General features: G+C 47.0%; 1 protein-coding gene across 1 annotated transcript in view; it reads left to right on the top strand.

The window, feature by feature from the left end:
* The first annotated feature begins 10,489 nt into the window (after positions 1–10,489).
* Positions 10,490–26,981, top strand: part of PITRM1 (pitrilysin metallopeptidase 1) — a 100,686-nt gene continuing 84,194 nt past the window's right edge. Inside the window, exons 1-4 of the mRNA XM_073581644.1 lie at positions 10,490–10,653; positions 12,635–12,737; positions 12,946–13,052; positions 26,407–26,558. Coding sequence (XP_073437745.1) covers positions 10,619–10,653; positions 12,635–12,737; positions 12,946–13,052; positions 26,407–26,558 — 397 coding nt within the window. The 5' untranslated portion in view covers positions 10,490–10,618. The remainder of the gene's footprint in view (positions 10,654–12,634; positions 12,738–12,945; positions 13,053–26,406; positions 26,559–26,981) is intronic.

The following is a 26,981-nucleotide window of genomic DNA, read 5'->3' as shown; positions in this document are numbered from 1 at the left end:
GACAGATCGCTGATCTGCCACAGTGATCTGTGATGTGACAGATCAGCGATCTGTCACAGGACAGTGATGTCCAACCTGGGAAAATGTAATAAGGCTAAAAAAAAAAGTGTAAAAATAATCTTAAAAAAAAAAATCGCTAAATAAATTAATAAAAAAAAAAAAAAATTCCCTAATAAATTCATTTTTTGGAAATAAGAAAAAAAAAACAATAGAAGTACACATATTTGGTATCGCCGCGTCCGTAGCGAGCCGCACTATAAAGCTGTCCCATTAGTTAACCCCTTAAAAAATAAAAATAAAAAACGAAGCAAAAAAATAATGATTTATTATCATACCGCCGAACAAAAAGTGCAATAACGCGTGATCAAAAAGACGCATATAAATATCCATGGTACCGCTGAAAACGTCATCTTGTCTTGCAAAAAACGAGCCACCACTCAGCATCATCAGAGAAAAAATAAAAAAGTTATAGCTCGCAGAATAAAGCGATGCAAAAATAATTATTTTTTATATAAAATTGTTTTCATTGCAAAAAAGCGCCAAAACATAAAAAAAGACATAAATGAGGTATTGCTGTAACCGTACTGACCCGAAGAATAGAACTGCTTTATCAATTTTACCGCAGGCGCAACGGTGTAAACGCACCCCCCAAAAGAAATTCATGAAACGCTGGTTTTTGTTCATTCTGCGTCCCAAAAATCGGAATAAAAAGCGATCAAAAAATGTCACGTGCCCGAAAATGATACCAATAAAAACGTCAACTCGTCCCGCAAAAAATAAGACCTCACATGACTCAGTGGGTCAAAATATGGAAAAATTATAGCTCTCAATATGTGGTGATGCAAAAACTATTTTTACAAAAGCGTCTTTTAGCGCGTGACAGCTGCCAAATATAAAAACCGCCATAAATAGTAAATCAAACCCCCCGTTATCATCCCCTTAGTTAGGGAAAAATAATAAACTTAAAAGAAAATGTATTTATTTCCATTTTCCCATTAGGGTTAGGGCTAGGGTTAGAGTTAGGGCTGAGATTAGGGTTAGGGGTGTGTTGGGGTTAGGGTTGGAGTTAGAATTGGGGGTTTCCACTGTTTGGGCACATCAGGTGCTCTCCAAATGCAACATGGCGTCTGATCTCCATTCCAGCCAATTCTGCGTTGAAAAAGTAAAATGGTGCTCCTTCCCTTCCAAGCTCTGCCATGCGCCCAAACAGTGTTTTACCCCCACATAGAGGGTATCAGCCTACTTAGGACAAATTGCAAAACAACTTTTGGGGTCCAATTTCTCCTGTTACGCTTAGGAAAATAAAAAATTGGGGTCAAAAATATCATTTTTTGGGAAAAAAATGATTTTTTTATTTTCAAGCCCGGGCGTTATAAACTTCTGTGAAGCACTTGGGGGTTCAAAGTGCTCACCACACATCTAGATAAGTTCCGTGGGGGGTCTAGTTTCCAAAATGGGGTCACTTGTGGAGAGTTTAAATAGTTTAGGTATATCAGGGGCTCTCCAAATGCACATGACACCCGCAGACCATTCCATCAAAGTCTGCATTCTAAAACGTCACTACTTCCCTTCCGAGCCCCGACGTGTGCCCATACAGTAGTTTTCTCCCACATATGAGGTATCAGCGTACTCAGGACAAATTGGACAACAACTTTTGGGGTCCAATTTCTCCTGTTACCCTTGGGAAAATAAAAAAAATTGGTGACTAAATGATCATGTTTGTGGAAAAAATACGATTTTTTTATTTTCACGCCCGGGCGTTATAAACTTCTGTGAAGCACTGTGGGGTTCAAAGTGCTCACCACACATCTAGATAAGTTCCTTGGAGGGTCTAGTTTCCAAAATGGTGTCATTTGTGGGGGGTTTCCACTGTTTTGGTACATCAGGGGTTTTCCAATCGCGACATGGTGTCCGATCTCAATTCCAGCCAAAAAAGTCAAATGGCGCCGCTTCCCTTCTGAGCTCTGCAATGCGCCCAAATAGTCGTTTACACCCACATATGGGGTATCAGCGTACTCAGGACAAATTGCACAATAACTTTTAGGGTCTTGTTACCCTTGGGAAAATAAAAATTGGGGGTGAAAAAACCTTTTTTTGGAAAAAATATGATTTTTTAATTGTACCGCTGTACGTTATAAACTTCTGTGAAGCCCTTGTGGGTTCAACGTTCTCACCACATAACTAGATAAGTTCCTTGTGGGGTCTAGTTTTCAAAATGGGGTCACTTGTGGGGGGTTTCCACTGTTTAGGTACATCAGGGACTCTCCAAACATGACATGGCGTCCGATCTGAATTCCAGCCAATTTGCATTGAAAAAGTCAAACGGCGCTCCTTCCCTTCTGAGCTCTGCCATGCACCGAAACAGTGGTTCCCCCCACATATCAGGTATCAGCGTACTCAGGACAAATTGCACAATAACTTTTGCAGTCCAATTTCTCCTGTTACCCTTGGTAAAATAAAAAAAATTGAACCTGAAGTATTTTTTTTGTGAAAAAAAGTTAAATGTTCATTTTTTTTTTAAATATTCAAAAAATTTCTGTGACGCACCTGAAGGGTTAATAAACTTCTTGAATGTGGTTTTGAGCACCTTAAGGGGTGCAGTTTTTAGAATGGTGTCACTTGTGGGTATTTTCTATCATATAGACCCCTCAAAGTGGCTTCAAATGTGATGTGGTCCGTAAAAATAAAATGGTGTTGCAAAAATGAGAAATCGCTGGTCAACTTTTAACCCTTATAACTTTCTAACAAAAAAAAATGTTGGTTCCAAAATTGTGCTGATGTAAAGTAAACATGTGGGAAATGTTACTTAAGTTTTTGTGTGCCATATCTCTGTGATTTAAGGGCATAAAAATTCAAAGTTGGAAAATTGCGAAATTTTCAAAATTTTCACCAAATTTCCATTTTTTTCACAAATAAACGCAAGTTATTTGAATGAAATTTTACCACTAACATGAAGTACAATATGTCACGAGAAAACAATGTCAGAATCACCGGGATCCATGGAAACGTTTCAGAGTAATTACCTCATAAAGGGACAGTGGTCAGAATTGTAAAAATTGGCCCGGTCATGAATGTGCAAACCACCCTTGGGGGTGAAGGGGTTAAGAAATGAAGGTCAGTCAGTCCGAAAAATTGGGAAAACTTTGAAAGTGTCCCCAAGTGCAGTGGCAAAAACCATCAAGCGCTACAAAGAAACTGGCTCACATGAGGACCGCCCCAGGAATGGAAGACCAAGAGTCACCTCTGCTGCGGAGGATAAGTTCATCCGAGTCACAATCCTCAGAAATCGCAGGTTAACAGCAGCTCAGATTGGAGACCAGGCCAATGCCACACAGAGTTCTAGCAGCAGACACATCTCTACAACAACTGTTAAGAGGAGACTTTGTGCAGCAGGCCTTCATGGTAAAATAGCTGCTAGGAAACCACTGCTAAGGACAGGCAACAAGCAGAAGAGATTTGTTTGGGCTAAAGAACACAAGGAATGGACATTAGACCAGTGGAAATCTGTGCTTTGGTCTGATAAGTCGAAATTTGAGATCTTTGGTTCCAACCACCATGTCTTTGTGCGACGCAGAAAAGGTGAACGGATGGACTCTACATGCCTGGTTCCCACCGTGAAGCATGGAGGAGAAGGTGTGATGGTGTGGGGGTGCTTTGCTGGTGACACTGTTGGGGATTTATTCAAAATTGAAGGCATACTGAACCAGCATGGCTACCACAGCATCTTGCAGCGGCATGCTAATCCATCCGGTCTGAGTTTAGTTGGACCATCATTTATTTTTCAACAGGATAATGACCCCAAACACACCTCCAGGCTGTGTAAGGGCTAATTGACCAAGAAGGAGAGTGATGGGGTGCTAGGCCAGATAACCTGGCCTCCACAGTCACCAGACCTGAACCCAGTTGAGATGGTTTGGGGTGAGCTTGACCGCAGAGTGAAGGCAAAAGGGCCAAAAAGTGCTATGCATCTCTGGGAACTCCTTCAAGACTGTTGGAAAACCATTTCCGGTGACTACCTCTTGAAGCTCATCAAGAGAATGCCAAGAGTGTGCAAAGCAGTAATCAAAGCAAAAGGTGGCTTCTTTGAAGAACCTAGAATATAAGACATATTTTCAGTTGTTTCACACTTTTTTGTTAATTATATAATTCCACGTGTTAATTCATTGTTTTGTTGCCTTCAGAGTGAATCTACATTTTGCATAGTCATGAAAATAAAGAAAACTCTTTGAATGAGAAGGTGTGTCCAAACTTTTGGTCTGTACTGTAGGTGATCAAAAAGTTACATTTTTAATTCATCTGACCACAGCACTTTCATCCATAGATTTGGGGAGTTTACCACTTTTGGTAAACTCAAAACAAGCCATATCATTTTTGTTCATCAGTAAAGGCTTTTTTTTTGCCCTCTCTTCCATAAAGGCCACCTCTATGGAGTGTATGGCTTATTGTGGTTGTATGGATAGATACTCCAGTCTATGCTTGGGAACTCTGCAGCTCCTTCAGGGTTACCTTTGGTCTCTGTGCTGCCTCCCTGATTACGGTAATTTGCTCCTTACCCATGCTGAGAGTTCGGGTGGGCGGCCCTCTCTTGGCAGGTTTGTTTCGGTACCTTGTTCTTTCCATTTAATGATAATGGATTTGCTGATGCTCCAGGGGATCATTAGAGATTGGGATATTTTTTATAACCCAACCCTGACTTATACTTCTCAACAACTTTGTCCCTGACTTGTTTGTAGAGCTCCTTGTCTTCATGGTGTTTGGTTAGTGGTGCCTCTTGCTTAATGGTGTTGAAGCCTCTGTGGCCTTTGAGAAGAGGTAAAGTGTATATACTGACAGACATGTGACACTTAGATTGCACACCAGGGGACGTCTTGTCACCAAGAATGTGACTTATGAAGGTAATTGTATGTATAAAAATTTTTTAGGGGCTTCATCGTGGGGGAGCTCTGGCCTCCGCCCAGGTACAGTCATCAGTAAGCCACAAAAAATCCAGTATAATGCCTTCCGAGAGTTGGGGGAGGCAGAGGAAGACATTGATGGCTTTCTGCAGGACTTTGAGCGGCAGTGTGGCCTTCATCAAGTGAAGCCGGAGGATTGGGTTCAGGTTCTGGCCAGCAAGCTGACGGGCCGGGCAGCAGACGCCTATCGCACGGTACCTGATGAGAACTGTATGGACTATGAGTGGGTCAAAGAAGTGATCTTGGCCCGGTATGCGCTGACACCAGAGGCATACTGCCAAAAGTTCCGCGGACTTATAAAACAGGTAACAGATAGGGTTGAATGCATATGCAAATTTTTAGTTATTTGATCCCATAAATTAAATTTATGCCTATATTTTTCTCACTTCACTTAGACTATTTAGTGCTGATGCATTACATACAAATTGGATCATAAAAATATTTAAACACAGGTTGTAATATAACAAAATAGGTAAAAAACCAAGGGGGTGCGGTGAATACTTTTACAAGCCACTGTATAAGAAGAACACATTTAACTTCTCACATTTCCAACACTGTCCTTATCTGTTCCCACACTACAAAACTCCTCACCCTGCCTGCTCTTGCAGCATGAACAGTGACCCCAATAATTAAAAAATTGTCATTACTATGATTACTCCCTCCCCCAAAAATGCTAGAGAGACTGTGTGCCAGATAGAAGGGGCCTCTAAAAATAAGAGTTCCATTCAAAGAATTAATTTGCCCACTATCTAACCTAGAAAGCAGTAACACCCCGAATACTCCTATAAAGGATATAATTTCCCTAGTGTCCCCGTCAAGCAAGTTGTGTCACCTTAAATAACAATTCCCCAAAAAAGTAAGTATGCCCCCCCGAGAGCTCCAATCAAAAACTAACAATGCCCCAATTTAAAACATATAATGTCATGAATGCCCCCACACAGCACTTAGGCTGTGTTCACACGTAGCGTTTTTTCCGCAGCGTTTTTAAATGCGCGATTTTGCCGCGAGATCGCAAAAAAACAGCATCCCATGCAATCCTATGGGATTCCGCAATGCTGTGCTAATGCTGCGGATTTTTCCGCGGCGGAATCGCACGGCGGAAAAATCCGCAGCATGCTCATTAATTTTGCGGAATTGCGGCGATTCCGCCCACATAGGAATGCATTGTTCTGCTTAGTTTCTGCATGTGGCTCACTATTCGAAAAGTAAGCAGAACATTTGCGGACGGTACCCACGGTCCGGAGGAGAGAAGACTGTCCTCTGGGCACCACATCCCTGTAAAAAATAGAATTAAAATAAAAAAATCGTCATATTCTCATCTTCCGATGTCCCTCTCAGCATCACCAGGCTTCACTGATGCTCCCGGCAGGTCCCTTTCCCAGTAATGCATTGCGAAAATCACCTTTGATAACGATGCGGTCTAGCGATACCGCAACGTCATCAAAGGTCATTGTCGCAAACCATCACTAGGAACGGGACCATCGCGATGATCGGGAACGCTGCGTGGGACGTCGGAAGGTGAGAAAAACACGATTAGATCTTTTTACTACTGATGCTGCATAGGCAGCCTCAATAGTAAAAAGTTGGCACACTTGTCAAACACTATGTTTGACGAGTGTGACCAACCTGTCAATCAGTTTTCCAAGTGATGCTACAGATCGCTGGGAAAACGCTAGCAATTCTGCAAGCTAATTACGCTTGCAAATCGCTAGTTTTTCCGCGGGAAAATCACAGGAATTTAAAATGCGGTTTTCCCACGGTATGGAATTCCGGAATTCACGCGGAAATTCCATAACGTGTGCACATAGCCTTACAGGAGCACCCCCTGTTGTAGTTCATAGGAGATTAGACATTTTCCATAGGCCTGGCTCTGTTCTGCCTCGGCATTTCCTCAGCTCTGTATCTTGCCGTTAAAAGATTAAAGTCGCAAAGTTGTGAAAAACTGCTTTCCGTAACTTTTCAAAACTTTTAAGCCAGTTTCCTGGAGAACAATCGTTGGTGAATCAGTCCCAAAGTTTTTGTTTCATCCACACGAGTCTAAAAATAACATACACAATGTACCTACCTCTCCCGACAAGCCTACAAACTGCAGCAACCACCGGCAACCAAACCGCTGCAAGACCAGCTCTACCCTCGCCTACTGTATCCTCACCCATCCCGTTGTAGATTGTGAGCCTTCGCGGGCAGGGTCCTCTCTCCTCCTGTACCAGGTATGACTTGTATTGTTTAAGATTACTGTACTTGTATGTATTATGTACACCCCTCCTCACAAGTAAAGCGTCATGGAATAAATGGCGCTATAATATTAATAAATAATAATAATAATGTACACAGGGTTTCTATGATGGATTCACATGTCACAGATTTGTTGAAGAAATATTTGCAGGTAGAAAAATTTTATTTGAGACACGGAAATCCACCAAGAATTACAGCGGAGAGGAGTCTGGTATTGTGACATTTCAGGTGCGATCGATGGGACAAATCCTGGAAGAGAACTGCACCTTCATGCAACAGTGGAGATCAGACGACACCATCATCTTCACAGCAACACAGGCCATATCCCCCCATCACTACACATCCTCTCACTACAAATCCACCATCACTACACATTCCCCCACTACACATCCCCCATCACCACACATTCCATCACTGCACATCCCCCTCATCACTACAAATCCTCCATCACTACACATTCCCCCATCATTACACGTCCCCCCCATCACTACACATCCCCCTCATCCCTACACATCCCCTCACTACAAATCCTCCATCACTACACATCCCCCCATCACTACACATCCCCTCACTACAAATCCTCCATCACTTCACATTCCCCCATTACTACACATCCTCCATCACTACACATCCCCCCCATCACTGCACATTCCCCAATCACTACACATCCCCCCCATCACTACACATTCCCCCATCACTACACATTCCCCCATCACTACACATTCCCCCATCACTACACATCCCCCCATCACTACACATTCCCCCACTACACATTCCCCAATCACTACACATACTCCATCACTACACATCCCCCCATCACTACACATTCCCCCATCACTACACATTCCCCCATCACTACACATTCCCCCATCACTACACATTCCCCCATCACTACACATTCCCCCATCACTACACATCCCCCATCACTACACATCCCCCCATCACTGCACATTCCCCAATCACTACACATTCCCCCATCACTACACATCCCCCCATCACTACACATTCCCCCATCACTACACATTCCCCCATCACTACACATTCCCCCATCACTACACATTCCCCCATCACTACACATCCCCCCATCACTACACATTCCCCCATCACTACACATTCCCCCATCACTACACATCCCCCCATCACTGCACATCCCCCATCACTACACATTCCCCCATCAGTACACATTCCCCCATCAGTACACATTCCCCCATCACTACACATTCCCCCATCACTACACATTCCCCAATCACTACACATCCTCCATCACTACACATCCCCCCATCACTACACATTCCCCCATCACTACACATTCCCCCATCACTACACATTCCCCCATCACTACACATTCCCCAATCACTACACATCCTCCATCACTACACATCCCCCCCATCACTACACATTCCCCCATCACTACACATTCCCCCATCACTACACATTCCCCCATCACTACACATTCCCCCATCACTGCACATTCCCCAATCACTACACATTCCCCCATCACTACACATTCCCCCATCACTACACATTCCCCCATCACTACACATTCCCCCATCACTACACATTCCCCCATCACTACACATTCCCCCATCACTACACATCCCCCCATCACTACACATTCCCCCATCACTACACATTCCCCATCACTACACATTCCCCCATCAGTACACATTCCCCCATCACTACACATTCCCCCATCACTACACATTCCCCCATCACTACACATTCCCCAATCACTACACATCCTCCATCACTACACATCCCCCCATCACTACACATTCCCCCATCACTACACATTCCCCCATCACTACACATTCCCCAATCACTACACATCCTCCATCACTACACATCCCCCCCATCACTACACATTCCCCCATCACTACACATTCCCCCATCACTACACATTCCCCCATCACTACACATTCCCCCATCACTGCACATCCCCCATCACTACACATCCCCCCCATCACTACACATTCCCCCATCACTACACATTCCCCCCATCACTGCACATTCCCCAATCACTACACATTCCCCCATCACTACACATTCCCCCATCACTACATTCCCCCATCACTACACATCCCCCCCATCACTACACATTCCCCCATCACTACACATTCCCCCATCACTGCACATTCCCCAATCAATCACTACACAATCCCCCATCACTACACATTCCCCCATCACTGCACATTCCCCAATCAATCACTACACATTCCCCCATCACTACACATTTCCCAATCAATCACTACACATTCCCCCATCACTACACATTCCCCCATCACTGCACATTCCCCCATCACTACACATTCCCCCATCACTGCACATTCCCCAATCAATCACTACACATTCCCCCATCACTACACATTTCCCAATCAATCACTACACATTCCCCCATCACTACACATTCCCCCATCACTACACATTCCCCCATCACTACACATTCCCCCATCACTACACATTTCCCAATCAATCACTACACATTCCCCCATCACTACACATTCCCCCATCACTACACATTCCCCCCCATCACTGCACATTCCCCAATCAATCACTACACATCCCCCATCACTACACATTTCCCAATCAATCACTACACATTCCCCCATCACTACACATTCCCCCATCACTACACATTCCCCCATCACTGCACATTCCCCAATCAATCACTACACATCCCCCCCATCACTGCACATTCCCCCATCACTACACATCCTCCATCATTGCATATAACACTCACCCACCACCTGCTTCACATGTTCGCCTCTAAAGACTGCTCCTTTCCTCCTTGCCCACTTTCGTTTTTAGCTCAGAGAAAGCTCCCCATGTCCCCCACACAGGCTCCTCCCCATGTCCCCCACACAGGCTCCTCCCCATGTCCCCCACACAGGCTCCTCCCCATGTCCCCCACACAGGCTCCTCCCCATGTCCCCCACACAGGCTCCTCCCCATGTCCCCCACACAGGCTCCTCCCCATGTCCCCCACACAGGCTCCTCCCCATATCCCCCACACAGGCTCCTCCCCATGTCTTCTCCCTCACAGCCATGTCCCCCACACAGGCTCCTCCCCATGTCTTCTCCCTCACAGCCATGTCCCCCACACAGGCTCCTCCCCATGTCTTCTCCCTCACAGCCTTCTCCCCATGTCCCCCACACACGCTCCCCTCAGTCTTTTGTCAGATTTCCCCATTCCCCGTTCTCAGTCTCTCGCTCCTCGCTAGTCTCTCGGCCCCGCCCCGGTCTCTCGGCCCCGCCCCCCGCTGTTAGTTCTCTGCCCTCTGCCGGAACTTCTCTTTCAGTACCTGATCTGGTATCAGCTGTAAGCCCCGCCTCTTCCTGCCCGGTGTCATGTGACCTGCTGTAAATCGCATCCTCTCCAGCAACATCTAGTGAGTGGAGTGAAGCCACAGGCCGGGTGCAGAGGAGACATGAGGCAGTGCAGAGCCGGGCTGCTGCTGAGCCGGTATGTGTGTACAGGGTTATATGTGGCGCTGTGTAGTGAGTGCGGTTTGTCGTGACTGTCACTGCTGTCATGTCTGGTGAGTGCAGTCTTTGTGAGGTGACACGTGTTTGTCCGGCAGTGTGACCATAAGCGCAGTCATGTCCTTCTGCCCGTCAGTGGCTGGTGTTGCTGGGACTTGTGGTTCAGTAGTGTGAGCTCTGGGGTCTGTCCAGGTTTTGTGCTGTCCTCTGTATTCCTTCAGAGCCCTGAGTGGTGGTTGTAATGTTTTGGTTTTTTTTAAACTTACACCAGTGTGTACAAAGCCTAAAGATAACAGGAAAAAGACTTTCTGTTGATCAGCGACGATTGATGAATCTGATGTCGTCCTTGTGATCACATTTGGCTGCTGCCATGTAATTGGCACATAGCGGTGTAAGTCTGTCCCAACCCTGGAGGCTGGGGAGCGAGGGGCCCGTCGCCTAGAGGGGACCGGGGGGGCGAGGGGCCCGTCGCCTAGAGGGGACCGGGGGGGGCGAGGGGCCCGTCGCCTAGAGGGGACCGGGGGGGGCGAGGGGCCCGTCGCCTAGAGGGGACCGGGGGGGGCGAGGGGCCCGTCGCCTAGAGGGGACCGGGGGGGGCGAGGGGCCCGTCGCCTAGAGGGGACCGGGGGGGGCGAGGGGCCCGTCGCCTAGAGGGGACCTCTGCTTCTCCCACCATCACTGCTTGGGATTGTTCACATGTTGCTGTTTTGCATGTAAATAATCCCAATGGCCGCTTTTGCCCCTGTGCTCCCAGTCTGGAGCCGCTGTGACTCTCCAGGATTTCCACGTGGATATGAAGCGTGGGGCCGTGTCCTTACACTCCTGTGGGATTCGCCGGTGGATGGCGTTTTTTATATTATTAAAGAGGTTTCCTAGGATTTTAGTAGGCAATAAGTTGTGTTTTATATTGCAAACATCAGTTAGAGGGGCTGTTTGGGGCCAACCAGCTGGAGGGTCACTCCTCTAGTTTCCTGCTCTTCTTTAGGTCCATTCCTGTCTCTGTGCACTAAATAACTGACCTCTGCAGTTATGATTGTAGATACAGTGCTGCTGAGACCAGTGACTGGCAGCAGCGGTCATATGAATGTACAAGACATCACATGGCTGTACACCTTTTGATAGTATGTGTGAATATATATATACATACTCAGGGAAAAAAATTGAGGATTGGACATATTGAAATTCAACATGTCAGAACGATTTTCCCGGTTGTGAAATGTGTGTGTTTGTATCTCATGGCTGTCCCGCTAAAGGCTCCAAGACATGGCCACATGATGTTGTGCTCTGTGTACCAGTCATAAATAGACATAGACAAATTTGTGTTTTCAGAGCAGAAGAGGACTTGAAGTCTAGTTCCCCTTATTGGAAGAAGCAACCCAAAAAAATCAATATCCACCCTTTAACAAGCTTTCCCACATGACTTAGGATAAAAACCTGGGGCCTAAGGTTTCGTTTCTCCTTATGGAAGCAGGCATGCTTGACAATTTGCATATTTAATTTCCCAGAGGAGCGTTGCACGACCTAGAAGTCTCCTTACCCTGGCATGTCAGGTATGTCAAGTTCACAAGTAGAATCATTACCCCTTAGACCCCAGTCAGAGGCATCTCATACTTTGCACTGATGAGGGTCAATTCCCTGAAATTTGTGTCTGCATATTCTGATTTGGCTTCATCTTAAGTCATGTGACAAGGCTCGTTAAAGGGTCGATATTGACCTTTAGGATTGCTACTTCCAACATGTAGCGTTAGAGTTCAAGTCCTCAACCTCTCTGAAGAGGCAAGTTGCATGTTTAATTTCCCAGAGGAGCATTGTATGGCCTATAAGTCTCCTTACCCTGGCATGTCACTGTCTCCATAAGGCAAAACATTGCTCTCTTACCACCCAATTATAGAGACACAAACAGCAAATACTAATATATATATTTTTTTCATTTTCTCTTTTTTTTTTTTTTTTTTCCTTAGTGCACTTTTCAAGAATTCATGGAGATGGCAAGCAAGCTCAGCGAGCGAACGAGCGCTACAGTATAAGCCAGGCGAAGGTATCCATGGATTCACAGTGAAGGAGGTATGGGGTCCTCATGCTGTAAAAAATGTTTGATGGAAAGATAAAGACCTCCAGGGCTGAATTGAGACCCCCTGATGGGAAACAGCTAATGTATCCCAATGCACTCTGCTTAAATAATGTAATCAGAAAGAATTGGTATGCCACATAGTGTAAATCTACAGAAAGCTCCTGTGGATTTAATACAGTATGTATATTTATTTTACTACAGGTCACTCCTGTTCCTGAAATGTTTTTAACTGCAGTAAGGCTGAACCATGAGGACACTGGGGCCAAATATTTGCATCTTGCCAGAGAAGACACCAATAACTTATTCAGGTAAGCACGCTGTCGATACTTCATGCGCACAAAGCACATTTATGACAACAGTGTGTTGAGTGCCATGTGTGCCTGATGCAGATGAGCAGCGCACTGCAGAGCGGCCTTTTTCTTTATCGCTTCATTGGGGGATACAGGTTACCATGGGTGTATGCGGCTGTCGCTAGGAGGCTTACACTAGGCAAAAAAGGAACATAGCTCCTCCTCAGCAGTATACACCCACCGACAGGCACAAAGCAACTCAGAATAAGCTTGGTGTCTGTAGGTGGCGGACCTGGATCTGATCCCAGATCTGCATTTTCCTTTTCGGGTTTCTGGTTGTGTTTATTAATCTTTTCTCTTTGTCTTTCAGGTTCTTCTTCATTAGGGTAGTAGGGTGTAATTTCTTACCCTGTTTTCCCGTACCTATGCGACCGAGAGAGCAGTGTGGTGTCACCCAGATCGCCCACTCTCTGACCTGCAGGCAGGACCTAATCCCCTGTCACCTTCACGGGTACTTCAGGGTGATTCCTGGTGGACGGTCCAAGCCTTTTCCCCTCCCCACCCCTCTCCCCCTCCCCACCCCTCTCCTCTGAGCGGGCTGGGAGGAAGACGATAGTCACCAGCGGTGGCCTTCCCCCTTTTTGTTAGGGGTTTACGCCGTTTAGCAGGCAATGGAGGGGGTAGCGGGTCTCAGGACCAGGACCCCCACCAATCTTGTGCGCTTATGTACTACCTATCATTTTAAAGAAATGAAATGCTAGCTATTCTTTAAAGAGAATTGTCACTCAGCACATGATGTGGGGTGTGATTAAAAAAAAAAAGGGTTAATTTTATCTCTTCTCACTCAATCTTGCACTCAACCTCTGTTTATAACTTCAAATTGATCATAAATCGCACCCCGACAAAGTCCACACACCCTGGCTACACAACACATTGCCACCACTTGTCAAACACACGGAGTGATAAGTCCCCGAAATATAACCCTGCTGTCCTACAGTGACAAGGCCACATACTCTTTGGAAGGCTGTGGATTCCTTAGAGCTGGGGTGGGCAGTTAATTTTCATGAGGGGCCACATGAGAGACCCTGACTGTTGTGGAGGGACAAACCAAACTGCTGAAATGAAAATAATGCTGGTCAATATTATTATTATTATTCTATATTAATATTGTATCACTTATTAAATTGAGTGCTGATATATACGGTATGAGCCCACACATAGCCTCCCCGATATACAGTATGAGTCCACACACAGGACTCGCACGTCAATACCCGGCACTGCCGCCGGCACTTGGAGTGGAGCGTTCGGCTGCATGTATTTCTGTGCAGCCGAACGCTCCGGTCCTAAGTGCCGGCGGCAGTGCCAGATATTGACATGCGAGTTTCTCGCAAATGAGTATGAGCCCTTAGACTTGCATTAGATACGGAAAATCTGCAGATAAACTTCTATGCGTTTTTAATACAGTTACGCCCCGGAACCGCACCCAAAAAAATCATGTAATCTGCACATGACTGTATCAGCAATGGTAGGTTAAAGCCAAATATCAGGAAGCATCAACAACAAATCATCTTTATTAAAGCATGAATATACCAACAACAGGCAAAAACATGATAAAAGAACGGGTCAGAAAAAGGAAAGAAATCTAATTTCTCGTTCGCCTTATTGGGGGACACAGAGACCATGGGTGTATGCTGCTGCCACTAGGAGGCTGACACTATGCACAAAAAAAGGTTAGCTCCTCCTCCGCAGTGTACACCCCACCGACCGGCAGGAAGTTCCTCAGTTTAGCTTAGTGTCAGTAGGAGGTGGACACGGGTCTTTGATTAGACCCATATCTACCTCGATGTGCGTCGTATCTTTTCAGGTTTTTCCGGAGGGATACAGTGTCAATAGTCACATCTGTAGTCCCACAAAGAGTCTATGAGTACGGCGTGTACTGCCACCCCGTATCCTCATAAGTCTACAGCAGGACCAATGATATACAAAAACTTGGCGCACACTAGTGGATTCTGATGCAGAAAAGTGATTGATTTTAATAAGGTACAGTACATACATACAGACGTTTCGGTCTATGACCTTCATCAGTGTACGCGCCATTGATTCGCGGCGGATACCGCGTCCATTTGCTATATTCAAGCAACGAGAGACGGCCTCCTGTGCCTCCTCACTTATCGGTTTTCTAGATCTATGCCCAGTTATATTTGAGCTCACAGTACAGCCTCACGTACACTGATGAAGGTCATAGACCGAAACGTCTGTATGTATGTACTGTACCTTATTAAAATCAATCACTTTTCTGCATCAGAATCCACTAGTGTGTGCCAAGTTTTTGTATATAACGAGTCACGGATTGGGATCCTACTTGAGCACCACAAAATACTACAGGGTTGTGCCAACGGTTTCATTTTATTACAGCAGGACCAAGACCCCTAACATGGATGTGGCGTTCCAGATGGTCCTCGCTCCCCGTCTCCCACCCACTCGCCTACCAGAGCCGGTCGGTCGGTTGAGGGGCAGGATACTCTCCTTGAAACAGTACGCTGGATGAAACGGATCAGGAGGGTAAGTATGAGACCTGAGTCCCATTCTCCCCTGCGGGTTCCACGCCAGGCCACTCCATGGATTCTTCGGCAGCGGTCGCTGCAGCTATTTAGGCCCTGGCTGGTTATCGGACAGCTCTTTCAAAACCCCCCCCCCCCGCCTCTTCTAATCCAGGCCCCGGCTTCATCTGGGGCCTTGTCCGGCGTCGCGGCCACGCCCCCGCCTCCATTCTGGGGCGGGCTTCCCTCCCTCCCGCCCGCTCTAAGCCCGCCCACGGCCTTCTCCCCTCAGGTTGAGCGTCCCGGAGGCGGCGCCGTCCCTCCCACCCTACCATCTTAGCGGGCGGCACCATTTTTATCATCGGCGCCTAGCCCCGCCTACCTCCCTCCTCTGCATCTGCAGGAAAGCGCGCGCTTCCTGCTCGGCTCCTCTCTGGCTGCCGCCATTTTCGCAGCCTGTCAGCCGGACGCTGTTCCCTCAGCCGTGCCCCTGCAAACCGGACGAACCGTGCATCTCCATTTATTGGAAGCTGCGATAGGACACCGGACCGTGAGTAGCTCTGCATACTGCAGACTGACATCCTGTCCCCCAACCTTCCGGCAAGGCTTCAGTGACTGTCCGTCAGTATGTCTAATTCTAAGTCTGACCGCGCTCGTCCCCCTGCCTCCTCTGGCACCTTAGTCAAATACTTTGCGTGCTCTTCTTGCAATCGCAAACTTCCCTCAGGTCAGTCTACTCCCCTCTGCCTGGACTGTAGCAATCCAATCCTGCCCGACGCCGCTCAGGAGCCATCCATAGCCCCAGTGGTGAGTGAGCCCCCCATGCCGGGCTGGGCCTCCTCTCTATCACAGTCAGTGGCAGACCTCACCAAGGTGTCTCAGTCCCTAGTAGCCGTTCTGGACAAGTTGCCCTTGGGAGCTTCGGCGGGACCCAGCACGTCTCAGGACGTCCCATCTGAGCCAGCCAGCGGCAGTCGCAAGAGGCCCAGGCAGGACCTCCAGGCGGAGTCCTCCCCTCGTCCTACCTCACCCCATAGTCCCCAGCAGTCTCCCTCTCGGGCCTCCTCTCCCGAGTCAGGCGAAGCGCTTTCGGAATCGGAAGGGGTCTTAGAGCTGGATTCGGACCAGGATGCGAACATGAAGGTTACGGTGCAAAACCTCATTGCCGCGATTCACCATACCTTCGACATCGCTGATGCCCCTGCGAAATCCTCAGATCAGGAGGTTTCGTTCAGACGGGCGGAAACACCATCCAGGGTGTTTCCCTTCCATTCTGAGTTTGGAAAGATTTTTACAAAGGAGAGAGAAGATCCGACCAGACGCTTTCAAAGAGGAAAGCGTCTCGGCGTGCTGTACCCGTTTGCTAAAGAGCTCACGGACAACTGGGCCGCTTCTCCCTCGGTGGACCCTCCCGTGTCCAGACTTTCTAATAATACGGTCCTTCCGCTGTCAGGTGTGGCATCTCTAAAAGATTCTAATGATAGGATCATAGAATCTCTAGCAAATTCTGCCTTCGAAGCGGCATCAGCAGCAGTATGTCCAGTCTTTGCTTCTTCTTGGGCAGCAAAGGCCATATCCACTTGGGCAGACGACCTTCGGCAGGGCATTCTGGATAAGGCACGACCAGAGCATTTGGCCGATCTCGCCAATCAGATTTCCCATGCGGGGGATTATCTGCTTTCTGCCTCCTTGGATGCCGCATCTTGCGCAGTTCAGGCGTCAAGTAACATCGTGGCAATCCGACGTACAATTTGGCTCAAGGCCTGGCAGGCAGACTTGTCCTCTAAAAAGTCTCTGACCAATCTGCCTTTTCAGGGAGTGCGTCTCTTCGGATCACAATTGGATCAGATTATTAAGGACTCTACCGGAGGTACGAGTTCTCTTCTCCCCTCCAAGCCTCGCAGACCTCCTCCAAGGCGTCAGTTTCGTCCCTTTCGGACTTTCCGCCGTTCCTATACGGCGGAAAACCCTTCCAACCAGCAAAGGCCACAGGCACGTCAGGAAAGAAAGAAGGTTTCCTTCAGGCCCACTCCGTCCTGGCGGTCCCACTCTTCCCAGGGAAGACCGTCCAGATCTAGATCTGGACGGTCTACATCCGCATGACTACCATCGGTCTCCTGTGGGTCCCTTCCAATTGGGAGGTCGACTTATTTTCTTCAGCGACGTCTGGCTCGCCTCAGTAGAGGACGCTTGGGTCAGAGAGGTTGTATCAACAGGATACAAAATAGAGTTCATTTCTCTTCCACGGGATCGCTTCTTCCAATCCCGTCCACCGAGGGATCTGGCCTTGGTCCCGGGGTTCGGTTCGGCCATCGCCTCTCTTCTCAGTTCCGGGGTGATTGTGCCCGTTCCCGAATCGGAACGCTTCACAGGGTTTTATTCAAACCTGTTTGTGGTGCCGAAAAAGGACGGGGCAGTTCGGCCCATCTTGGATCTCAAGTTACTCAACAAGAGAGTTCGCCTTCGCCACTTCCGGATGGAGTCAGTACGCTCGGTAATTGCTTCCATGGAGGAGCAGGAATTCATGGGTTCCATAGACATCCAAGATGCCTATCTACATGTGCCCATATTTCCCGGACATCAGAAGTTCCTGCGGTTTGCGATTCACCACGAACATTACCAGTTCGTCGCGCTTCCTTTCGGGCTCGCCACCGCTCCCAGAGTCTTCACGAAGATTATGGCAGCGTTGATGGCCTTGTTGAGGATCAGAGGTCTCGTTCTTTTTCTGTACCTCGACGATATCCTGATCAAGGCTCCCTCCTTTCAACAGGCCCGCCTAAGTGTGGCGATCGTTCTAGACACCCTGTCCAGTTTTGGGTGGATCGTCAACCGGAAAAAGTCCTGTCTGGTCCCTACTCAACGCCTTGTGTTTCTGGGCCTTCTGTTCGACACTCGTCGGTCAAGGGTATTTCTCCCACAAGACAAGATCCTTTCCCTGCAGCAGGGCGTGCGATCATTACAGATAACACGATTTCCATCCCTCAGGACAGCCATGAGGGTCCTGGGGAAGATGGTGGCGGCGATAGAGGCAGTTCCCTTTGCCCAATTTCACGCCAGGCCACTCCAGCAGGCCATTTTGTCCAGGTGGAACAGGTCGGCTCTGTCTCTGGATCGTCCGGTTCGCCTTTCATGCCGGATCAAGCGGTCTCTCAACTGGTGGTTGACGTCTCCCCTCATTCTCTTGGGGAGGTCTTTTCTTCCCGTTCACTGGCAGATTGTCACTACGGACGCCAGCCTCATCGGCTGGGGTGCAGTGTTCCGCAATCACACTGTTCAGGGTCGATGGTCGACTCAGGAATCAGCTCTGCAGATCAATGTCCTAGAGATACGAGCGATCCATCTAGCCCTCGTCCACTGGGAAAGGCGCCTCAAGGGCCTGCCTGTCAGGATTCAGACAGACAATGCCACAGCGGTGGCGTATATCAACCGCCAAGGGGGGACACTGACTGTCTCAGCTCTGGCGGAAGTGTCCAGAATTCTTCAATGGGCAGAGACCTTTGTTCCAACGATTTCCGCGGTTCACATTCCCGGCGTGGACAACTGGGCCGCCGATTTCCTCAGCCGCGAGGGTCTCGCGGCAGGGGAATGGTCCCTACATCCGGAGGTGTTTCATCTGCTCTGCCGTCGGTGGGGAACTCCGGATGTAGACCTCATGGCATCTCGCCTCAACAGGAAAGTCCCACAATTCGTGTCCAGGTCTCGGGACCCTCTGTCAGTGGGCGCCGACGCTCTGGCCGTCCCTTGGTCACAGTTCGAGCTCCCCTACCTGTTCCCTCCTCTGCCTCTTCTTCCCAAGTTGTTGAAGAAAATCAAAGCAGAGGGGATTCCAGTCATCCTCATCGCCCCGAATTGGCCCAGAAGGTCTTGGTTCGCGGACATTGTCAACCTTCTCGCGGACGCCCCCTGGAAGCTTCCCAACAGGGCAGATCTGCTGTCTCAAGGCCCGATTTGCCACCCCAATTCTCGGTCGCTCAATTTAACGGCGTGGCTGTTGAGACCGAGGTTTTGAGACGGGCAGGATTCTCTGATCTGTAATTCATACCATGATCCGCGCCAGAAAGCCTTCTTCTTCGAAGATCTATTACCGTACTTGGAAAGCCTATTTCTCCTGGTGTGAGACCAATGACATCGCGCCCTTGGTTTTTTCGCTCCCTTCTATTCTGGCGTTTCTGCAGGCAGGGCTGGATGCGGGGCTTGCTCTCAGTTCCTTGAAGGGTGAAGTTTCGGCACTGTCCATTTTATTTCAGAAAACGCTGGCCTCCCGGCCCCAGGTCAAAACCTTCCTCCAGGGTGTGGCTCACACGGTTCCTCCGTACCGAGCGCCCGTGGATCCTTGGGATCTTAATTTGGTTCTGCAGGGTCCTCCTTTTGAACCTCTCAGGGAGGTTTCCCTTTCCCTCCTTTCTTGGAAAGTGGCCTTTCTGGTGGCCATTACCTCCATCCGGCGCGTGTCGGAATTAGCAGCACTTTCTTGCCGCTCTCCTTTTTTGGTCCTTCATCAGGACAAGGTAGTTCTGCGGCCTCCGCCCTCTTTTCTTCCGAAGGTGGTATCTTCGTTTCACCTCAATGAGGACATTGTTCTGCCATCCTTCTGCCCGAGCCCAGCTCACCCTCGGGAGCGGTCCTTGAACAAGCTGGACCTAGTCAGGGCATTGAGAGTCTATCTAGCCCGGACGACTTCCTTGCGGAAGTCAGACTCTCTGTTCATCATTCCTGACGGGGCGAGGAAAGGTCACCCAGCCTCAAAGGCCACTATTGCGCGCTGGATCAGATCGGCAATTTTGGAGGCATACCGGGTCAAGCATCGAGTGGCCCCTCCAGGGGTCAGAGCGCACTCTACCCGGGCGGTGGGTGCCTCCTGGGCGGTGCGCCACAGAGCTTCCGCGCTGCAGCTTTGCAAGGCTGCAACGTGGTCATCGGTTCACACCTTTGTGAAATTCTACAGGGTCCACACCTACGCTTCGGCGGACGCCAGCCTAGGTAGAAGGATTCTGCAGGCTGCGGTGGCGAGTCCACTGGCCTGATGGAAGTTTGTTTCCCACCCCAGGGACTGCTTTGGGACGTCCCATGGTCTCTGTGTCCCCCAATAAGGCGAACGAGAAAACAGGATTTTTTGGGTTGCTTACCGTAAAATCTGTTTCTCGGAGCCTTCATTGGGGGACACAGCACCCTCCCATGTTCTACAACTCCTGTTCTTATGTTTGTCGGTTTGTTACAGTTGAGTTGTTTGTTCTGTTCTCAATCTATTCTGTTACTTCTCCGACTGCTTTCTCACTAACTGAGGAACTTCCTGCCGGTCGGTGGGGTGTATACGGCGGAGGAGGGGCTAACCTTTTTTTTGTGCATAGTGTCAGCCTCCTAGTGGCAGCAGCATACACCCATGGTCTGTGTCCCCCAATGAAGGCTCCGAGAAACAGATTTTACAGTTAGCAACCCAAAAAATCCTGTTTTCCCTACTAAGTGCTGTCTCCAACATCAAAAACTCGCCAAATACCTATTATGGGAACGTAAGCATTCAGCTAATTAACCCCTTCCTGACATGAGACGTACTATCCCGTCCACGGTACCCGGGCCCGTATGACCGGGGACGGGATAGTACGTCTACCGCGATCAGCGGCGCCCACGTGGTGAGCACCGCTGATCGCGGCCGGGTGTCAGCTGATTATCACAGCTGACACCCGGCACAATGTGTCAGGGGCGGTCACGGACCGCCCCCGACACGTTAACCCCTTGCACACCGCGATCAAACGCGATCGCGGTGTACCGGGAGTTAAAGGGAAGCATCGGCAGGGAGGGGGCTCCCTCCGTGCTTCCCTGAGCTCCCCACGGCAGCGCAATGTGCAGCGCTGCTGCGGGGGGCTCCTTTCCTCCAGGCCCCCGAATCCAAGATGGCGACGGGGGCCTTCGGGGGCCTGGGGAAGCTGGCTTCCTCAGTGCCTGCAAAGCGCAGGCATGAGGAAGCCTTGTGCACTGCCTGTGACAGATTGCTGATCTGTCACAGTGATCTGTGATGTGACAGATCAGCGATCTGTCACAGGACAGTGATGTCCCACCTGGGACTATGTAATAAAGTAAAAAAAAATTAAAAAAAAAGTGTAAAAAATAAATTTAAAAAAATCGCCAAATAAATTAGTAAAAAAAAAAAAAAATATTCCCCAATAAATTCATTTTTTTAAAATAATAAAAAAAAAAAACAATAAATGTACACATATTAGGTATCGCCGCGTCCGTAGCGAACCCCTTAAAAAATAAAAATAAAAAACGAAGCAAAAAATGATTTATTATCATACCGCCAAACAAAAAGTGCAATAACGCGCGATCAAAAAGACGCATATAAATATCCATGGTACCGCTGAAAACGTCATCTTGTCCCGCAAAAAACAAGCCGCCACACAGCATCATCAGCGAAAAAATAAAAAAGTTATAACTCGCAGAATAAAGCGATGCAAAAATAATTATTTTTTATATAAAATAGTTTTCATTGCATAAAACCGACAAAAACATAAAAAAACGACCTAAATGAGGTATCGCTGTAACCGTACTGACCCGAAGAATAAAACCGCTTTATCAATTTTACCGCACGCGGAACGGTGTAAACGCACCCCCCCCCAAAAGAAATTCATGAAACGCTGGTTTTTGTTCATTCTGCGTCCCAAAAATCGGAATAAAAAGCGATCAAAAAATTTCACGTGCCCGAAAATGGTACCAATAAAAACGTCAACTCGTCCCGCAAAAAATAAGACCTCACATGACTCAGTGGGTCAAAATACGGAAAAATTATAGCTCTCAATATGTGGTGATGCAAAAACTATTTTTACAATAAAAAGCGTCTTTTAGCGTGCGACAGCCGCCAAACATAAAAACCGCCATAAATAGTAAATCAAACCCCCCGTTATCACCCCCTTAGTTAGGGAAAAATAATAAAATAAAAAAAATGTATTTATTTCCATTTTTCCATTAGGGGTGTGTTGGGCTAGGGTTAGGGCTAGGGTTAGGGCTAGGGTTAGGGGCGTGTTGGGGTTCGGGTTGGAGTTAGAATTGGGGGTTTCCACTGTTTGGGCACATCAGGGGCTCTCCAAATGCAACATGGCGTCTGATCTCAATTCCAGCCAATTCTGAGTTGAAAAAGTCAAATGGTGCTCCTTCCCTTCCAAGCTCTGCTATGCGCCCAAACAGTGTTTTACCCCCTCATGTATTGTATCGGCCTACTCAGGACAAATTGCAAAACAATTTTTGGGGTCCAATTTCTCCTGTTACCCTTAGGAAAATAAAAAATTGGGGGCAAAAATATCATTTTTGTGGAAAAAAAATGATTTTTTTATTTTCACGTCCGAGTGTTATAAACTTCTGTGAAGCACTTGGGGGTTCAAAGTGCTCACCACACATCTAGATAAGTTCCGTGGGGGGTCTAGTGTCCAAAATGGGGTCACTTGTGGGGAGTATCAATAGTTTAGGTACATCAGGGGCTCTCCAAACGCACATGACACCCGCAGACCATTCCATCAAAGTCTGCATTCCAAAACGTCACTGCTTCCCTTCCGAGCCCCGACGTGTGTCCATACAGTAGTTTTCTCCCACATATGGGGTGTCAGCGTACTCAGGACAAATTGGACAACAACTTTTGGGGTCCAATTTCTCCTGGTACCCTTGGGAAAATAAAAAAAATGGTGACTAAAAGATCATGTTTGTGGAAAAAATACGAATTTTTTATTTTCACGCCCGGGCGTTGTAAACTTCTGTGAAGCACTGGGGGGGTCAAAGTGCTCACCACACATCTAGATAAGTTCCTTGGGGGGTCTAGTTTACAAAATGGTGTCATTTGTGGGGGGTTTCCACTGTTTAGGTACATTAGGGGCTCTCCAAAGGCAATATGACACCCGCAGACCATTCCATCAAAGTCTGCATTCCAAAACGTCACTACTTCCCTTCCGAGCCCCGACGTGTGCCCATACAGTAGTTTTCTCCCACATATGGGGTATCAGCATACTCAGGACAAATTGGACAACAACTTTTGGGATCCAATTTCTCCTGGTACCCTTGGGAAAATAAAAAAATGGTGACTAAAAGATCATGTTTATGGAAAAAATACGAATTTTTTATTTTCACGCCCGGGCGTTGTAAACTTCTGTGAAGCACTGGGGAGGTCAAAGTGCTCACCACACATCTAGATAAGTTCCTTAGGGGGTCTAGTTTCCAAAATGGTGTCATTTGTGGGGGGTTCCACTGTTTTGGTACATCAGGAGTTTTCCAAACGCGACATGGTGTCCGATCTCAATTCCAGCCAAAAACGTCAAATGGCGCTGCTTCCCTTCCGAGCTCTGCCATGCCCCCAAATAGTGGTTTACCCCCACATGTGGGGTATCAGCGTACTCAGGACAAATTGCACAATAACTTTTAGGGTCCTGTTACCCTTGGAAAAATAAGAATTGAGGGTGAAAAGATCATTTTTGTGGAAAAAATATGATTTTTTAATTGTATGGCTTTATGTTATAAACTTCTGTGAAGCCCATGGGGGTTCAAAGTTCTCACCACACATCTAGATAAGTTCCTTAGGGTGTCTAGTTTCCAAAATGGTGTCATTTGTGGGGGGTTTCCACTGTTTTGGTACATCAGGGGTTTTCCAAACGCGACATGGTGTCCGATCTCAATTCCAGCCAAAAACGTCAAATGGCGCTGCTTCCCTTCCGAGCTCTGCCATGCGCCCAAATAGTGGTTTACCCCCACATGTGGGGTATCAGCGTACTCAGGACAAATTGCACAATAACTTTTAGGGTCCTGTTACCCTTGGGAAAATAAAAATTGGGGTGAAAAGATCATTTTTGTGGAAAAAATATGATTTTTTAATTGTACCGCTGTACGTTATAAACTTCTGTAAAGCCCTTGTGGGTTCAAAGTTCTCACCACATATCTAGATAAGTTCCTTGGGGGGTCTAGTTTCCAAAATGGGGTCACTTGTGGGGGGTTTCCACTGTTTAGGTACATCAGGGACTCTCCAAACGTGACATGGCGTCCAATCTGAATTCCAGCCAATTTTGCATTGAAAAAGTCAAACGGCGCTCCTTCCATTCTGAGCTCTGCCATGAGCCGAAACAGTCGTTCCCCCCCACATATCAGGTATCTGCGTACTCAGGACAAATTGCACAATAACTTTTGCAGTTCAATTTCTCCTGTTACCCTTGGTAAAATAAAAAAAATTGAACCTGAAGTATTTTTTTTATGAAAAAAAGTTAGATGTTCTTTTTTTTTTAAATATTCAAAAAAATTCCTGTGACGCACCCAAAGGGTTAATAAACTTCTTGAATGTGGTTTTGAGCACCTTAAGGGGTGCAGTTTTTAGAATGGTGTCACTTTTGTGTATTTTCTATCATATACACCCCTCAAAGTGGCTTCAAATGTGATGTGGTCCTAAAAATAAAATGGTGTTGTAAAAATGAGAAATCGCTGGTCAACTTTTAACCCTTATAACTTCCTAACAAAAAAAAATTTTGGTTCCAAAATTGTGCTGATGTAAAGTAAACATGTGGGAAATGTTAGTTATCAAGTTTTTTGTGTGCCGTATCTCTGTGATTTAAGGGCATAAAAATTCAAAGTTGGAAAATTGCGAAATTTTCAAAATTTTCGCCAAATTTCCGTTTTTCTCACAAATAAACGCAAGTTATTTGAATGAAATTTTACCACTAACATGAAGTACAATATGTCACGAGAAAACAATGTCAGAATCACCGGGATCCATGGAAGCGTTCGAGAGTTATGACCTCATAAAGGTACAGTGGTCAGAATTGTAAAAATTGGCCCAGTCATGAACGTGCAAACCACCCTTGGGGGTGAAGGGGTTAATCTGCTCGTACAAAAAGAATAAACTTTTAGTAAATTAGTTTTGCTGTTAGAGCAGGTGCTGATGACAGTCTTCTCCGTCTTTGAGAAAATCGGTCCAATTATTCTAATTACACTTTGATCAGACTCTGATTTTGATTTTTTTTTTTTTGTGGAGGAGAGAAAAAAAGCTTCTATAATGTTGTTCCATGAAAATGGCACCGTGCCCTGATGACGGTCCAATTTATCTCTTTCCCTTCTTTCCACAGCCCCATAGACATGAATGGGCGAGTGTCGTCTAATTTTCAGAGGCAAGTCGTGAATGCTGAGATTTTTTTTTTTTTTTTTTCCTTTGACCGACCCAGTCCGAGGAAAAAATTGGATGCGTGCACAGACCCTTAGAATAACCTGGGGCCGAGTGCTATCTAGTCAAAATGAAGGATAGCTTTCATCCAAGTTATAGGGTCTCTGGATGAGCCCTTATCTTGCCTCATGCCTCCATTGTAGAACCTCTGTTGTGTAATGCTACCACTTGTGTCAGGAGGGGCTGTCACTGACTGATAGGACAGTATTCACACAAGGCCTTTAGCCGGACCGAGATAACAGCTTTGTTGTGTTAACCTTTTGCGCACTAGTGTTCATCACGGCTGTTTCTTATGATCCTCTTACATGGATGGATAAGTTGCTCTTACCGAGCACCGCCTAGTGAGTGGTTCGGCACTAGTTTCCTGGCGTTTATGTTTTACAATAAATTGAGTCCTTTTTTTTTTTTTCCTCCCCATCATACATGTTTTGGTTATGAATGATGATGCGTGTTTGCACGAGACGATGCTGTGATGAGAAGTGATCATTTTTAGGTCAAACACAAATGAATTCTCCATTATTTGATTCCGGGAGATGTTGCACAATGAGTGTGAAGGAGCATTCGTACAAACGATGGTTTGGGCATTTGGGAGACATAGAGCAATTATTTTAGGACGTTTTCCATCCACCTACATCAGTGTCTCTCTCTTTCTTAGTGTACAGTTCCGGACGACTCCTATGGACAGCACCGGCGTCCCACATATCCTGGAACATACAGTTTTGTGCGGCTCCCAGAAGTTTCCCTGTAGAGACCCTTTCTTCAAGATGTTAAATCGATCCTTGTCAACATTTATGAATGCGTTCACAGGTAAGATCATTTCACCTTCTCATTCGTTCAGTGTTGCGTATGACTGAATGATGAAGCCCCTGCCCGTGCCTTGTTTAATATGGGAAATGTGTTTTAAAGAGGACTTGTCACTGGTTTAAAAAAAGGAGTCAACTATCTTGTAAAAAAAAAATCCCTGATTCTGCTTCTCCTTTACATTTTGCACTGCCTAGCTCCATTGCAGACATACTTGCATGTATTCATGTATCACTATTGTAGCACGATATGTGAAATCTCTTCTTGTAATTCATATTTGTTTTGGTTCTTTTGCTTATTTGTGCCCTTTTAAAGTAAAAAGTGTCACAGTTTATTCAATAAGCTTTAAACTGTCATACCTTGGTCTTCCAACTATGGAAAAAAATAGATTTTGTACTGTAAGATACTGCAGTACAATTGTGCTAAAAT

Source organism: Dendrobates tinctorius, unplaced genomic scaffold (assembly GCF_039654945.1).
Source record: "Dendrobates tinctorius isolate UK_male_01 unplaced genomic scaffold, ASM3965494v1 ptg000070l, whole genome shotgun sequence".
NCBI lineage: Eukaryota > Metazoa > Chordata > Amphibia > Anura > Dendrobatidae > Dendrobates > Dendrobates tinctorius.
Note: the sequence above shows the minus strand (reverse complement) of the source record. Positions and strands in the feature narration are given on the sequence as shown.